The 18,583-nt window shown below is 37.7% G+C and overlaps 1 protein-coding gene across 1 annotated transcript in view; it reads right to left on the minus strand.

Moving 5' to 3' along the window:
• LOC116903296 (vomeronasal type-2 receptor 26-like) overlaps positions 1–18,583 on the minus strand; it is a 38,942-nt gene that overhangs the window by 2,609 nt on the left and 17,750 nt on the right. The window contains exons 3-5 of the mRNA XM_032905720.1: positions 11,080–11,892; positions 2,831–3,055; positions 1,423–1,546 (exon numbers count right to left, since the gene is read on the minus strand). Of these exons, the coding sequence (XP_032761611.1) occupies positions 1,423–1,546; positions 2,831–3,055; positions 11,080–11,892 (1,162 nt within the window). The remainder of the gene's footprint in view (positions 1–1,422; positions 1,547–2,830; positions 3,056–11,079; positions 11,893–18,583) is intronic.

The raw sequence follows: 18,583 nt of genomic DNA on the forward strand, positions 1-18,583 counted from the left end.
GTATGATAGCTTCTATACTCCTGATTGAGTATAACCTGAGCCTATGAGATGGGCTCAGGTTACGTGGTAGGGCAGCTACCAATGACTGCTCATGAAGGGCGATTTTTTTTCTGGAATTGACTTGTTTTGGACTTTTGCAATTCTGGATAATAGAAACTTGGGTCTAGATTTCAAAACTGCCAGCTTGTTATAGAGTCATCCTTGATCTGGATAACTCCATCCTCTTATTCCCACCTCTGATTTGTATTTGAATAGAATCATTTCTCCATCACATTTTTATCCCAAAGTCTTAGTCACAAGCTAAGTGGTCAATTGTGACCTACATATGTCCAAAATATGGTCCTTTTTGAATTAGCATATTAGCCTGCAAGGTAGCATAATGGATGTCAATTTTTTTAATAATTGATTTTTATGTGCTCTGGGGGATGCTATCCAACTGGAATCAATTTGAAGAAAATGTGACATCTGGACAGTCAGAGTGCAATGGGAGGAGCATCCCTGCACATCACTCACACTTTTGCATATCACTCACAACTTTCCACATCTCACTCACCCTCTGGGATCCCTTGGTGCTTAGTCGTACAATCATCTCTTGCTAGGATACAATACTAGGAATGCATAATGTGAACTCCCACACAAATCAAAATAATTCCAAAGGAAAAGTATTAACTTTACCTATTGTTTAAGGTTTGCATGAACCACTAACAGTTTGGGGAATACATAGAGCTCTACATTTGACCATTGCTCATAATTTAGGGTATACAGGGAGTAACAACTTTAATCTTTCCTATTGGTACAGCAGTAACATAACCATTGGTGAAAAGCAGGGGTACAAAGCAAAGAAATTGAACTCAATACAGATATTTAGAAGACAAAGCAGGGCCAACTGCAGGAGCACATTCCTGTGGTCTTAGTCACCAAGAAAGCTGAGCCTGGAAGATTGCTGGAGCCCAGAGGTTTGGGACAAATCTGGGTAAACCAACCCACCAACCAATAAAGAAACAACCAACAGTAACAAAAAGACTGGGTCAAACTCAAGATTTGTCTTTGTCTGCTTGGATTTGAAGATAGGGTTTATCTGTGCATCCTTGGCTGTCATGGAATTCACTCCATAGACCAGGTTAGCCTTGAAAGTAGAATTCGACATATTGAGTGCTGAGACTAAAATCCTGTGCAACCTCCTCCCAGCAAGAACTTGTTTTAAAGTACTACGAGTTAGGTATATAAATGTAACAGTGTCATCAGACTTGGTGTTACTCACCCCTGTCCCATTTGAATCATTTCCACATTCAGAACCATTCCTAGAAATTTCCAGGTTCAGAACCATTTCTAGAAATTTCCAGGTTCAGAACCATTTCTAGAAATTTCCACATTTAGAAGCATTTCCAGAAACTTCCACATTCAGAATCATTTTGTAAATACCTGTTTCATTTGCAATCTCTCCATCTGGACATGGGAGACAGTCAAAACAACAGGAGGGTTTCCCTTCAACAGGTGATTTCCTAAATCCAAGTGGACAACTTTGACTGCAAACAGACAAAGGAGTCTGTAGAGGAGGCATGAGAGGAAGAAAGGCTGTCAATTAATGATATTCAGTATTAGCATCCAGATGGTAAATTTCAGCAGGACTTCTGTGTACTGTAACAACCAAGAACTACCGTGCTTTTAGAGAGTGTGAAACCAAAGGGTCTGTTTCTCTCTTCCTTTCTTTTTTGAATTCTTGCTTATTTTAAATTTTCAATTAGCTTTTATTTTTATTATATTTTATATAATATATTTTATTATATTTAAAACAATTGTAAACTTTGAATATAGTTTGATCATAACCTTTCCTTCCCTCCAGTCTGTCCAGATCCCCTTCTCCCCCCTACCCACCCAAATATATGTTCTTTTTCAAAGAGCAAACCAAAATCCAAATAACAACCAATAAAAGCCTAGAAAATAAAATACAGTGGTACAAAAAGAAAAAGATAGATAGATAGATAGATAGATAGATAGAGATAGAGATATAGATGATAGATATAGATATATTGATATATATTGATATTATTGTGGGTTCACTTATTGTGCTGCCAAACTATTCCTGAACAGGAGACCTACCTTGTCTTGGAGTGGTTGATATACATAGTGTCTTCCTTTGATGAAAGTTTATTGGGTATTTTGAAGACCATAATGTTTCCCATACTATGTATCACCTCTTTATCACATCATGTAGATATTCAGGGGGAACAGTTTCAATAATATGGGGATGGATGTGAATATAACTTTAAAATTCAAATCCAGAAATACCTGTCCAGGATATTTAATTACATTGTGCACCCAGAGATTGTGTTTTTACTGAAAATACCTTTTCTAGTTGTGGCATAGCTCAGCCCTTAGCACATCTTTGAACCCAAACCAAGAAGGTAATATTTTTTTGTAGAAGGAAACACCCATGTTTGAAAAAAAACATCTAACTGATGGGGCAGACAAAGTGGTGAGTAAGAGAAAAATTTGACAGAGTCAGAGATGAGATACACCCAAGTCTCATTAGAGTAGATAGGAAAGAGGTAACTTGCTGGTGTCCAATACCATAAATCAGGTGCTGAGGTAAAACTCAGTGACCGATGAAAACAAAAGCCTAATGACCTATTAACTCTCTCTTTTCTGTGACCCAGAAGCTGATGGCTTCTGGTGATTTAACTCTCACTTGCAACCAGAAGCTTTTGGGGTTTTGGCAATTAACTCTCTATGCTCTTCTTTGGCCAAAAGCTGATGACTTCTACAACCCTGTTCTCTGAGTAATTCTATTCTGAGGATAGCACATGGTACTGACTTCAAAGATACTCACCTCCTTTTGGTTTCTAGGCCAAGTTATGAGTTTTTCATTTAGGGAAAAATGCTGAACACTGTGAGATTCAAAGACAAACTCGCCAACTTGAACTTGAACTTCATTACCCTTTTGCAGAGACTGGGAATTGAAGATGTCAAACACAGTTGCCAAAACATCCTTGTTAACAATATTCTCCTGATTGGTCCTTCTCCATAGTTTGCCCTTTTGTAAAAATGGATGGAGCTAAATATGAAAATTAATGTTCAGAACTTGCACTATAAATCACTGAGAATCAAGTAAACCGGGTTAAATTAACTGCCCGGTTAACTACACACACACACACACACACACACACACACACACACACACACACACACACACACACCACACACAAATTCAGATAAAAAGTCAACAAATATTTGAGGTAACAGATGTTTAAAAACAAAATGGAAACTACCACAATAATATAGGTGAAGGAGATCAAGGGATACTAATTAGTAAATAAAAATCCAAGATATTATTATTTGAAGATGCTATGATAGTATATATAAGTAGCTCCTACCAGGGAATTTCTATGACTGATGAACAATTTCATAGATGTGGCTGGACACAAGATTGACTCAAAAAATCTAGTAGCATTCCTGTATTCAAATGACAAACTGAGAAAAATCAGGGAAACAAAATTCTTCATAATAGACAAAGCAATATCACTTAATTTGTGGCAGCCAAATGAAACAGGCAAAAAACTTGTATGGTAAAACTTTAAGTCTTGGAATATAAAACAGAAGAAGATATCTGAAGATAGAAAGATCTCTTATACTCATAGATCAGTATAATTAACATAATAAACTGCAAAATAATTTCAAGAGGTATCACTATCCCTAATTTTAAATTTTTCCACAGTGCTATAGTTAAAAAAAAGAAGGGGGTGCAAAGTGTTTTCATAAAATACACACATTGAATAATAGAATCAAATTGAAGACACTGAAATGAATCCACACACATATGGACACATGATTTTTGATAAGGAAAAAAAAACAGAAATACACAATGGAAAGAGAAAGATTCCTCAATATACAGTGCTATTCTAACTGAATAGCTTCAAATTGAAGAATGCAAATAGAACTATATTCTCTCCCAGCACAAAACTCAAGGCCAATTAACAGCCCCATTAAACCAGACACATTGGACTTGAAGGAAGAAAAAGTAGGGAATAAGGCAATTTCCTAAACAGAACACTGATAGTGTAGACACATGGATCAAGAATTAATAAGTGGGACCTCAGGAAACCAAAAAGCTTCTGCAAGGCAAAAATATAACTTCAAAGGTTTATATAATGGGAAATTATTTATACCAACTCTACATTTGACAGAGAGCTAATATCCAAAATATATAAAGAAATGAAGACATTAGACAACAACAAACCAAACAATTTAAATAAAAATGAGCTACATAGCTAAACAGAAAATTCCTCAATAGCGGAATCTCAGGTGGCTGAGAAACACTTAAAAATAATATTCAATGTCTTTAGCCATTAGAGAAATGCAAAACAAAGCTACTTTGAGATTCTTTCTTCTACCTTTTAGAATGACTAAGGTCAAAAACACAAGCTCCTGATGGTGAGGATGTGGAGCAAGGCACACACTTCTGCATTGATGGAAGTAGTGCAAACTTGTACAGCCACTATAGAAATCAATATGCTGGTTTCTCAGAAAATTGAGATTTGATGTACCTCAGGATCCAGCTATACAACTCTTCAGGATATTCCCAAATGAAACTCCATTTTACCACAAGGACACTTCCTCAACTATGTTCATAGAGTATTTATTTAAAAATTGCCAGAAACTGGGTGATACCTAGATGTTTTTCAACTGAAGAATGAATCAGCAAAGTGTGGTACATTTACACAATGAATTACTACTTAGCTATAAGAAATATGAGACTGTGATATTTGCAGACAAATGGATGGAACTAGAAAAGATCTAAAGTGAGGCAACCTAGACCCAGAAAGTCAAACATGGCATGCACTTCTTTATATATTGTTATTAGCTATAAAGTAAAGGTTAATCATTTTATATTCCATAGACCCAGAGAGTCTAAGTAACAAGGGGGATTCTGGTGTTGGGAGGGTGGGTAGGAAAGGTGATATGGATCTCCCTGGGAAATAGATTTTTTGGGGTACACTAGATGGTAAGTAGAGATGGGAACAAGAAGGAAAACATTTGGAGAGGGAGGTACAGAGGGCAGAGAGACACAGAGAAAGATGGAATAGTGGGATATTTAGAAGCAATGTCAAAACCTAGTGTAGTGGAATTTCCTGGAACCTATGAAGGTGACCTTAGTAAGGACTTAGTAATGGAGGATGTGGGACCTGAACTGGGCATCTTCTGTAACTAGGCAAGGGTCCCAGTGGTGTAACCCAGACATCAACCCAGCCACAAGAGCTTGGATCCAAAACCTGCCCTGACTGCAAGATGTTCTGGGACATTGGTGGCTCTAAATCTGTGGGAGTGAATAAGCAATGACTGGTCTAACTTAAGACTCAAGCCATGAGATTCATCCCATGCCAGACACTTCCTGGATGGCCAAGAACCTGAAACTGGGAGATTCAGAGGATTAAGGGAGAACCAAACATGATAGACCACAACAATGGCAACTCAAAAACAGATTCCTAAGTATATTCTACTATAGACATAGAGTAGTGCCTAGACCAGTTTTTATCAGAGAGACTTCATCTAGCAACATATGGGAGTAGATGCAGAGATCCACAGCCAGTGTTAGGCATTGCTTGATTGTCACATGGAAAATGGGGAGGAAAAATTGTAGGAGCCAGAGCAGTCCAAGACACCAGGAGAACACATCCTACAAAATCAAAAGAGCAGGGTTTATAGGGGCTCAGAAAGACAGAATTGAAAAGTGCAGAGTCTATACATGTCTGCATTAGGCCATCTGCATACATCCTATGGTTGTTTAGTTTGATGTTGTGTGGGGCTCCTAACAATAGAAGAGGGTGTTTATCTCACTCTTCTTTTGCCTCTTCATGGGATCCTTTTCTTCCTACTGGTTGGCTTGATCCAGCCTTGATATTATGGTATGTGCCTAATGTCACTGTATCCTGTTCAGTCATGTTGATATCCCTGGGATGCCTACTTTTAGAGACGGAAAACAGAGGACAACAGGGGATCTGAGGGAGAGCAGGGGTGGGCAGGGGAATGGAGGAAATGGAGATGGGGAATCTACAGTTAGAACATATTGTGTGAGAGAAGAATAATTTTTTAAAATAATAAAATAGCAACCCTTTCCTTATAGCTCAGAGAACACTACAGAAGAGAAGGCAGAAAGAATGTAAGGACCAGGGGGAAGATGAAAACAAGAGAACAATGCACTCCCTCTAAATTAATGTAAGCAAAATCATGTGAACAGACAGAGACTGAAGCAGCAAGAACATGGGCTGCAAGGATCTGTACCAGGTCTACTGTGCATATAGTGTGGCTTCAATTTTAGTGTTTTTATGGAACTCCTGAGTGTGCAAATTATTGAGTCTCCAACTCTTGCCTCCTCTTTTGGACATTTTTCTTTGTTTTGTCTGATTTCCATGAGATAGTTTTGTTTGATTTTATTAAATTATTTTCATTTTATTTAAGAAAAGCAAATGAATGAGTAAATGAATGAATGAACTGAATAAAAACACAAGTCACTAGTTTAAAAATTAACAAGTGAACTGTTATGTATACCTGCTGGTAGAGGGAAAATCTTTTTTCTCCAATGGAATAACACTGGGTATATCAACCACTCTAGGTCAGTTCTTGTGTTCAGGAGCAAATGGCCAACATAATGAACTCCGTTGTTTTATATTTGTGTGTACATAGTGTGACATTTTATTTTGTCTTGGTTTTGAGGGGTGTAGTTTTATTTTGTTTTCCTGGTTTTGGGCAATTTGTTGTATTGAGTTTTGGTTTTTTGAGAAAGAACTTATGGTTGGGAGGAGGCAGGGATCTGGATGAACTTGGGGTAGAAGAGAATATAAACTAAATATGTTAAATTTGAAATTGTTTTGAATGATATAATATTAGCTTTACCAAATATGAGCATGTGGATGAACCCACATGCAATAAGGCAGTGAATGATTACAAGAAAACAGTATATTCTGGTGACTGGAGGGCAGCTGCACATATGAGCTCAGTTTCCATGACATGCATGACAATTTCCAAAGTGAAGCCAGGCTAAAAGTTTTGAGTATTAAGTCATACCTACATATATCTTAGATGCCATTGGCAATTGTAAGCTATTGTAGAAGAGGGTCAATTTTAATCCAATTAAAACACACTAACAAATTCTCAGAATTCTCAAAGACACACACACACACACACACACACACACACACACACACAAACACACACACACACCACAAAACACAAGCAGTGGTACTATATATAGTGATTTGAATAATCAATGTTCCCAGTAGGTTCAGGTATTTGAATACTTGGGCCATATTGGAAGTGCTGTTTTGGCAGGTTATGAAATTTTGAGACCATGGAGCATTGCTGGAGGAAGTATTGTGATGAGCTGGGCTTTGAGGCTGTCTAGCCTCATCCTACTTACTCTCTCTGGTCTCTACATGTGGTTGAAGATGTGATCTCTCTGCTTCTTATTCTAGCTACCTGCTGCTATGTCTCCCCATCATTAAGGACTCTTTCTCTGGAACCTATTCCAAAATAAACTTCTTCCATAAGTCACTTTTGGTTACTTTATCATAGCAATAAAAAAACCCTATAATAAAAAATATGGAATGTAATGTGTAGAAAAGAGAATGGTTGCATACCACTGGTGGGAATGTGGATTAATCAAGCCACTGTAGAATCCAGAAAAACAGAAATGAACCTACTATGTGATCCAGCTCTATCAGTTCTTGGTGTTTACTTGAAGGACTTTTAAGTAAATGCATCAGAAGTGCTTGACATTAGGACTTATTGCAACAATAATGAGTTCATGAGTCAACTTAGGAGTGTGTGGTAGTTTAAATAAAGCTGCTCCATAGGTTCTGGTAATGAACACTTGTTACCAGGTTAGTTAGCAATGTTTCGAGAGGATTCAGAAGTGTAGCCTTGCAGGAGAAATTCACTATGGATTGGTTTTGATGGAATAGAAATTTACAGTTGCTTCTCTTTGCTTTGTCTTATGGTCGAAATGTTCTCCTGCCCCATCATCATAACCAATGCTTTCTGCCATGCCATGCCTCCTTACCACAATGAACACTTTTACCCTTAGGACTGTAAGCCAAACCCTCTCTCCTATGAGTGCACTTGGTCATGGTGTTTTGTCACAGCCACAGGAATGTAATTAATATAGTGTTTATCAATCAATTAATGAATGCTTAAAGAAAATTTGGAATACATATAGTGTAATTTTATTCAGCTATAAAGACTAACGAAATCATGCCACTTATGGGAAAATTGGTGTGAGAAAATTATAATTTTAAGGAAAATCAGATTCATAAAGTTACATCTTGCATCTTTTTCTTTTGTTTCTAGAGTTTAATTTATCACACACACATGCACGTGTGCGCACACACACACACACACACACAGAGAGAGAGAGAGAGAGAGAGAGAGAGAGAGAGAGATTAATAAACACCTGCATGTGCACATCCATGCACAGGCATACACATACACACACTTACACTTAACTGTACACACACTTGCACACACAAAGGCACAGAAAAGTACACACACACAAACACACACACATACACACACACACACACACACACATAAAAATGGAAGACTCAGAATTGAAGGCTTAACTGTGTAGAGGACTAAATGTGACTGACAAAATTGTGTATTAGTTACTGCTCTGTTGCTGTGATAAAGCACTATGACACAAGCAACTGACAAAAGGAAGAGTTTATTTGGGCCTATGGCTCCAGGGGTACCAGAGTCTATCAGGATGAGGAGCATGACAGCAGGCACATGTGATGCCATAGGAAGCTGAATGTTCCCACCTATAAGATGAGAAGGTGGCCCTGAAGTAAGATGAAGATATATAAATGCCAAAATCCTTCTGTGTCGATTTCTTTACTCCAGGAAAACTGCATCATCCAAATTTCTCTAGACAAATGCCTTGAGAATCTATTGTTCAAATCCTAAGTCTTTGGGGGATGTTTCTCATTTAAATAACCACATCTCTGTGGGAAGTAGAAGGTAGGTGAAGGAATTAAGGGGAAACAGTTAAATGAGTATTGTATACACTTCAATGCAAGTATCTATATGAAACCCAATACCATGTTTACTAAGTATATGCCAATTTAAACAATAAAACAATATTCCTTATTATTTTACTACCTATGGAAAAATTAAGCAAGTAGGTAAAATATCCCTATGGTAAAACCTGTAAGATGCTGATGAAAAAGAATGAAGAAACATAGAAAAGAAAGAGCATCAAGGATTAGAAAAGTTAAAATTATTTAAAATAGCTCATTAGGTAAAGGGTTTCACAGACTAGGACACTCTTTATGAAAATTTAAATAGTGGTTTTTCTCAGAGATTAACAAGGCCTAAAATCCCCAAAGAAGAGAAGAACCACAAAGAAGTCACATGCCTTTTGCAAACTTAATCAAGAAGAAAAAAATTAAAGAATTGTATTTCCCATTCTAAAGAGTTTTATAGAATTATAACAGCACAAGCATGGCCTATCATATGCACACAACACAGAGGAGCTGAACAGAATACTGAAATCAACTAAACACAGTAGACACCAAGAATATGCAAAGGGTGAAATACAGTATCTCCTACAAACGCTATTGTAAAAACAAAGTGAGAAACTGCAGTTGGATTTTTGTCTGTTTCATACACCAAATGAAGTAAAAACACATCGAAACCTCAGAACAAAAACCTCAAACACAGAGAGAAGTCCTTCAATGTCATTTGTCTTAATGATATTTTCAAATACAATTTCAAAAACTGTCAATGAAAGATAAGATACACTATCCTACCAAGAAAGTATCAGCACAGCAAAGAAAAAAACTAACAGTATAAGAGGACAATTCATGTAATTTAAAAAGATATTTGCAAACAAGACAATTAATAAAGGGATGTTGTTCCACGCTTAAAGGTAATTAATGAAATTATTTAGCCAAAAAGTTAAAATAAACAAAAGTGTTTGTTAGATTGTTTTTACAAGAAAGGGATGCATGTGGTAATAGTGTGGAAGAACTTTTAACAGCATTGATCTGAAAGGTGAATTCTGCTCACCATGAACTATACTACTTTCGATGTGTCAAAATTGATGTCAAAATTCAAAACACACAAAAGAGTTATGGGATCTAAATGGATAATTAGCCATGTATCCAGAAATAACCTCCCACTTTTGGGTTAGAAACTCTAATTAAATTCAGAGGATCCCACCTACAAAAATAAGTCATGAGAAAGAGAGGACTGGTTAGGAGAAATGCTCTTACAGGGGACAGAGGGTTAGGGAATGCAATGGGACAGAGGTAGAAAATGCCAAAATTCATTATTTAAGTGTTTGAAAGTCCCAAACACTGAGGAAATTTAAACAATCTCAAAAAATAAAGTGCTGACAAGACAACTATATAGAGGAAAGAACTCTGGTACATTGTTAGAACTCAATAGGTTTAAAAAGATAAGCAGGTAAAGAGGGGAAAATATGTGGAAAGATGATGTATTATGATTAATGCCACTCCATTAAATCCAGCTTCGTTTTAGAGAAACTGTTTTTGTTTCAGTTTGGCTTGAGATCTTATTTTAAAGTTGAGCTCTATCTATACAGCCCAGGCTGGCTTCAAACTGATGCAGCTACACATGCTGGAGAATAGTCATAGATGACAATGTCTAGTCATATAGAGTGATGTGTTCTTTCTGGGATCTGTTTATCATAATAAAACGAACTATTGGCATCAAATATGCCTAAAATACCTTAAAATAGTCCATATTTATACTTGTACAAGGCATTTGAGTTGTATTCTATAGTTTCTTCACAAAACAATAAAAGCAATAATAAAAAAGATGTCACTATGAAAGGGCATAAATATTATTGTTTGAATGTGCTTAAAATAGAAAAAACATTATTTCAGTACCATACTTATTTTTTTGATAGAAATGTAAGTTCAACTTGAAACACTATAATGTGTTTTTCTTTAATTTTATCTATAATTTGACAGTAACTATGAAAGGTCATGAATCAACATGCAGAACATACAGCCAAAGCCCAACACCCTAGGAAAACACAAGACCAGCTATTGCTGCTACCTTCCATGGGAGATGAGTCTGGGGTACACTTTTAGTGAATGAGTCTCCTTCCATTCTAAGTGACAGCTCTTCATGGAGTGCCTGGGCAATGGCATATACAGCAGCATGGATTTTGTAGCTTGGGGGTAAGGTATTCATGTCCCAAACATGCAGAGGTTGTGTGCTCAGGGTGCCATTTTGCTCACATTGAGTTAGTATCCTGACTCCATGCTGATAGGAATATGAACATTTAAATAAGATCGACCACACATCCTGGAGAAAGATATCATGAGGGTATTTTCTAGGTTGAACACTTCTGAGAAAATCCTCGAATCCCAGAATTTGATCCATGCGAACAGAAAATGATAATCTTCCAACAGAGAATAATGCTCTACTTATAAGTTGATAAAAAGGAAGTATGGTGAAATCCCAATAAGAAGTTGTGATCCAGACATTACCAAAATTAGTATGGAAAATGATACTACTAACAAACCTCAGAAGAGAATATGTGTCACCAAATCCAACAATAACACGTGTTGATGTGTATCTTTCCATAAAAACTTTTTTGGTTACTCTGTCCTGAGCAGAAAATTCTGGAACCTTTCCTACAAATGCAACACAAAGTCCATGGTTGTTCATCTCCTCTGTGATGTCCCTCAGGAAGAGTTCTCCCCTCATATCATCTGTAACCACCATGCCAACCCAGACCCAAGTGAAGTATAGCAGCAGTTGAATTATTCCATGATATAGAGCTGTAGTGTGCATCGGAAACTGGTAAGGAGACTGGAGCTGGACTCTGGTCCCAAGACTGTGGTCAAAAGGAGCATAGCTGATCTAAACAGAAAGTTACCACTAAAAAATTACGATTACGTCTATTCTCAATTGATTTGTTTTACTTATTCTCTTTATGCACTCTAGGACAAGTTAGACAGTTAAATAACTTTGCTAAGAAATAATAATCTGTTACCTATAATCCATCAATTACTTTTTAGTCCTTACATGAAATTTATCTTTTTTTCTTTTCATTTGTATAAAATGTATTAAACAGGGTAACAGAGTTTCTACCTCCTCTTAGTTCAGGTAATACCAGTCAAACAAGAGCATTTGCAAATCTGTTACTTCCCATACCAAAACTTTCCTCCTCTTGATATGGAAGTGGAGAAACATTAACAGTAAAGGCCTTTTTAGTTGAAGTCATAAATCCATAATTGATTAACCAGTAACAAAGAATCTAAGAAGCATTTTGAAACCCAATAGTGAAGCCTATATTTTCCTAGAAGTTCCTATTTTCGTCTTTATGTAATGCTTAATCTGTAGTCAACTACCCTAAAATAGGTTTGCTAAGGATAGAACACTATTTGCCACAATGAATGTTGTAAAGTTTCTCTTTAAGAGTACCCTCTGGGCACTGCCTCCCACCCCATCACACTACTATCCTTCTTACCAGAAAACTTCAATTGAGATGAGTACACTGTCATTCCAATGCACTTTAGGGCTTCTCCTCGGGTTTGGAGCAGACTAGATCATTATTGTGCCAAACGAAAATACCAATTATTAAAATTCACTTCACTTATTGACATGAAACAATCTATTTCTTGAAAATGTGCTCCTGAATGAGTTCCAGGATTTTTTTCTTTGGTCAAGGAATGTACTGAAAGGTTTGGCCCACACTATCAATCTGCCTTGCTGAATATTCAATATCTGTTTACACTGGTGGTATCAGAATATCCCAGTATCCAATGGCTCATATTGGGACTTGATCCTCCTTTCCAAACAAATTTCCTAAATAATTGCCTAAAATCTTATAACCACTAAGTTATGCTCTAATCCACAACTCATGTTCTGTCTCCATTCACTGACTTCTCCCCAGGCATCTAAATATGGATGTTTAATGAACATTCAAATATTGAAACTATAGTTATGATAATTGCATAAACATATTCAACACATATTAATTGTCTCAGACAGAGGGGTAGATGGGGCAAAGGAGGAGGAATAGGAAAGAACAAAGCACAAAATGAAGCAAGCATGATTACATTGAGGAGGGAAACAGTAGATAAAGAATTGCTCAATATTTAGTAAATGCCGAAAATAATCAATTTAAATAGATGATACAACTTGATACAATTTTTTACCTTATTAAACACTGATAATGGGGTCATGAAGCCCATGAAACTAGTTTATAATTATGTCCACTTAAGACATTATGTCCTAATGTTTATCCTTAAATTTAAAAATTACATTTTTGAAATATGGCAAAAATGCATCCAAAAGATAAGGCAAGTCTCTGTGGTGGAGAGACCTGTTGTCCTGCTGACAGGACAAGCCCAGGCTTCTGTCAGGTCTCCAATCCAGGTGTTGCTCTCTTTAGATATCTGTTCCTCCAGGAAGATGGGCTGACCAAACAGAAGAGCTATAGTTTGTCACTCCCCATGACTCAAAAGGCCTTAGTAGGCTGCCATCTCAGGAGAGAACTGATTCTCTAATGCTGACCTACTATGGGAGGCTGAGAATGGGTAGTAACAGCACATCACAGAGTTCAAAGGCACCTGAATAGGCATGGATGAGGCTGCCTCAAGAGACAGGTGTGGAAATGGAAGGTCACAATGGCAACAAGCTGAAGAGTTAGGTAGGAGGTGGTTTGGGCTCAGGCAGTTTATGGCTGGAGGATTTATTTCACTGTCTTGCTGATTAGGACCTGACCTCAGAAACAGAAAATAAGTGTGGAGTCTGAAAGGCCAAAGCCTGGGAGGACTGAAAAACTCTGTGTGTGTGTGTGTGTGTGTGTGTGTGTGTGTGTGTGTGTGTGTAATTATGAGGCTGAGGAGGGCTAAGTGGGTTGGAAGTGCTTGCTCTGCAAGCATAAGGGAATGCATTAGAACGCTCAGCATCCCCATAAAAAGTTAGATATTGCTGTGTGTTTGTAGGCCAACATAGCAGGGAACAGACAAGTAAATCTGAAGAATTTGTTGATTAGTCAGCTCAAAAATCTCTGAGTTACATTTCAGTAAAAGACCCTGTTTCAAAGCAGCAGTGTACAAAGTGATGGAGGAAGACTTTCTGGCCTCTAGGTATAATGACAAGCCTACCTGAACAGTCCTGACATAAACCACAGATGCCACATATCACCTACACATAGACAAACACACACATACACATATGCACATAAAATGTACACACAATTTAAGCACACATTTAAGCACACACTCATACACTTACATGCTCACGTGCACACATGCACACATATTTGCATAAACACTAAAACAGACACACAGAGAGAGAAAAACTCAGAGAGAGAGAGAGAGAGAGAGAGAGAGAGAGAGAGAGAGAATAATATTGGATGTCAGAGTCGTTCTGTTGTGTAGAATAATCTCAAATAATCACAACAGAGCTCACATAAGCTGGTAGATGCAGTAAGAGAATCAATTCTGAATCTAAGTTGTAGCAAATAGGCATTTTGTGAGAAAAATTCAAACTTTGGATGAAAAAACTGAAAATAATAATTAAATAAAAAAATGCAAATCAGTCAAATGAAAACAACCAGTGAACAAACTTTGTAAATTTTCTTCAACTCAACTATGAGTTCTGGAAAATGTAAAAGTGGAGCAAGAAAGAAAGATGTAGGACTTAACATGGCAGAGGATGCAACACACAGAACTGTTCAAGACCATACATAGAGCACTCAGGCTAACAAAAAGAAGAATTAGAAAGAAAGGATTATCTGTCTTATGTAAAGTTGGAATGATTTGCATATATTAGAATTTCATGTTAATAGATTAGAGATGGTTTATTTGCTCTACATGGAAAAACTCAAACAAAAATGCCAGCATTATAAAGAAAAAGAAAAATGTATAAAACATGATCTGCAACACAGCACTTCAAGCTACACAGTTCACACTTAAGAAATGAACAAGTGAATTACTAAAAGAAATGACAAAAAAATGACTCCTGATTTGTGTGTAGGTTGAAATTGATGTGTGGGTCTATGTGCTTGGCTAACATTGGCCAAAGACAGCCAGCTGGCTACAGTATGAGCGAAACTTGAATTTCAAAAACACATGAATCATTAAATTAATAAACCAGTTAATGAATTAAACAGATAGCTCTCAGAAAGAAAGAAACACAAAGGTTTAATAATTATTTTAACAATGTTGAATATCCTTAACCACCAGCGAAATTCAAACTACAAATACATTAAGACTCTGCTACCTAAATCATAGCTGCTTTTATCATGGGAATAAGTACAGAGGCTGGAAAGATAGCTCAGCAGTTAAGAACTTCTGTAGGGAACAGAAGACCCTACAGAAGACCTAGATTTTATTCACAGCACCCCTATAGTAGCCCCCAATCACACATAACTCCACATCCAGATATAACACTTTATGCTGGCATTCTCCTTGGACACTAGGTACACACGTGTTGCACATAACATGAATTCAGGAGAAACACTTGTACACAAAATTAGTCATAAAAAACAAACCATACTAAACCAAATAAAATGGTGGGATTAAGAAAACAGGAAGTGTTATTCCTGCTATTAGGAATGTAAAGTGGCTTCCAGTCTCCATCTGTGCACAAAGCTGTACCTATTCCACAGCCCTTGGACACAAAACCTGTCTGCAGAGAGCTGGTATTCAAGGACTGCTCTCCTTCCTAAGCCCACAGCCCACAGGTGGGATGCCACTTCTACACATTGACTGTTCAAGGAGAAACATGCCAGGGGTGTGAGAACACTGTGACTAGGATAGGATCATTCTGGTCTCCATCTGTGCCCAGAGCTGGGGTTTTCCCACAGCTCTCAGACACAAAACTTGCCCTGAGAGAGTTGGTCTCGCAGGAGCCCTCTCACTCATAAAACCACAGGCTTACAGGCCCACAGTAGGAAGAAGCTCTAGTCAGAGACAGAGAGACTAACTAATATCAGAGATAGACAGATGGCAAGAGGCAAGTACAAAACCCTAAGCAACAGAAACCAAGACTCGCACCACAGCAAATACTCAATACCCCAGTACACAAGAAAAGCAAGATTTGGATTTAAAATCACATCTCAGGATGATGATAGAGGACTTTACAACTCCATTAAAGAAACAGAGGACCCGGCCCATGGTTCCCTGCTCCCAAACCCCGTGGGGGAGAGACCTGATCACCCAGAAGTGTGGGCAATCCTGAGACTGCAGGGCAGGAGAGACTGCCGCTTTTGCCCACCTTTGCCCACATCCTTGGCCCAAGAGGACATTGAATAGTGCCTCTGGGCATGGGAAGTTAAGAAGAGTCAAGCTTCAGGAACCCTGTGGTCCAGACTGCACCCAGATCTGAGCAGACCCGGTCAGAAAACTCCCTGCACCCAAATCCCATGGGAGGGAGAGTTAGACTTTCAGAGGGGCTGACACACCTGGGAAACCAGAGGAGATTACTCTCTGCCCACATTTCTGAATCTAGAGGAAGACACCTAGTGCCATCTGGGTCCCCTGCTCACACGGACCTAGGAGAAGTAGGGGACGACCCTTCTGGTTCCTGCCCACAGGGATGGCTGAAAGCCAGTGGACAGGAATTCCTACATGACTGAGGGCAGAACACTCTGTTCCCATAACTGGCATAAAGAAAATGGGAAAACAGGTCTCCAGCACTCCTGACACACAGGCTTATAGGAAGGTCAAGCCACTGTCAGAAATAGGAAAACAAGGTAACACCATAGACAACCTGATGGCGAGAGGCAAGCACAGGAACCAAAGCAACACAAGCCAAGACTACATGGCATCATCAGAGCCCAATTTTCCCACAAAAGCAAACACTGAATAGCCAAACACACCAGAAAAACAAGATCTAGATTTAAAATCACATTTGATCATGATGATGGAGGACTTTAAGAAAGACATAAATAACTCCTGTAGAGAAATGCAGGAAAACACAAGTAAACAAGTAGAAGCCCTTAGAGAGGAAACACAAAAATTCCTGAAAGAATTACAGGAAAACACAATCAAACAGATGAAGGAATTGAAAATGGAAATAGAAACAATAAAGAAAGCACAAAGGGAGACAACCCTCGAGATAGAAAACCAAAGGGAGAGACAAGGAACCATAGATACGAGCATCACCAACAGAATACAAGAGAAAGAAGAGAGAATCTCAGGAGCAGAAGATTCCATAGAAATCATCGACACAACTGTCAAAGGTAATGTAAAATGAAAAAAAGCTATTGGCCTAAAACATACAGGAAATCCAGGACACAATGAGAAGATCAAACCTAAGGATAATATGTAGAGAAGAGAGTGAAGACTCCTAATTCAAAGGGCCAGTAAATATCTTCAACAAAATCATAGAAGAAAACTTGCCTAACCTAAAGAAAGGGATGCCCATAAACATACAAGCCTACAGAACTCCAAATAGATTGGACTAGAAAAGATACTCCTCCAGTCAGATACTAGTCAAAACACCAAATCCACAAAACAAAGAAAGAATATTAAGAACAGTAAGGGAAAAAGGTCAAGTAACATACAAAGGCAGATCTATCAGAATTACGTGCGACTTCTCACCAGACACTATGAAAGCCAGAAGATCCTGGACAGATGTCATACAGACCCTAAGAGAACACAAATGCCAGCCCAGGTTACTGGATCCAGCAAAATGGTTAATTATCTTAGATGGAGAAACCAAGATATTCCATTACAAAAGCAAATTTACACAATATCTTTCTATAAATCGAGCCCTACAAAGGATAATAAATGGTAAAGCCCAACACAAGGAAGCAAGCTACACACAGGAAAAAGCAAGAAACTAATCTTTTTGGAACAAAACAAAGAGAAGAGAAGCACACAAACATAATCTCAGCACAAAATGCAAAGATAACAGGAAGGAACAATCACTATTTCTTAATATCTCTCAACATCAATGGACTCAATTCCCGAATAAAAAGACACAGAATAACAAACTTGATATGTAATGAGGACCCAGCATTTTGCTGCCTACAGGAAACACACCTCAGAGACAAAGACAGACACTACCTCAGAGTAAAAGGCAGTAAAACAACTTTCCAAGAAAATGGTCTGAAGAAGCAAGCTGGAATAGTCATTCTAATACCTAAAAAAATCGATTTTTCAACCAAAAGTCATAAAAAAAATATAAAAAAGGACACGACATATTCATCAAAGAAAAAGCCACCAAGATGAACTCTCAATCCTAAATATCTATGCTCCAAATACAAGGGCACCTACATACATTAAAAAAAAAAAAACCTTACTAAAGCTCAAAGCACACAGTACACCGCACACAATACTAGTAGGAGATTTCAACACCATACTCTCATCAATGGACAGATCATGGAAAGAGAAATTAAACAGAGACATAAACAGACTAAGAGAATTCATGAACCAAATGGACTTAACAGATATTTATAGAACATTCTATCCTAAAACAAAAGGTTATACCTTCTTCACACCACCTCATGGTACTTTCTTCAAAATTGACCATGTAATTGGCCACAAAACAGGCCTCAACAGATACAGAAAGATAGAAATAATCCCATGCG

Source organism: Rattus rattus, chromosome 6 (assembly GCF_011064425.1).
Source record: "Rattus rattus isolate New Zealand chromosome 6, Rrattus_CSIRO_v1, whole genome shotgun sequence".
Lineage (NCBI taxonomy): Eukaryota > Metazoa > Chordata > Mammalia > Rodentia > Muridae > Rattus > Rattus rattus.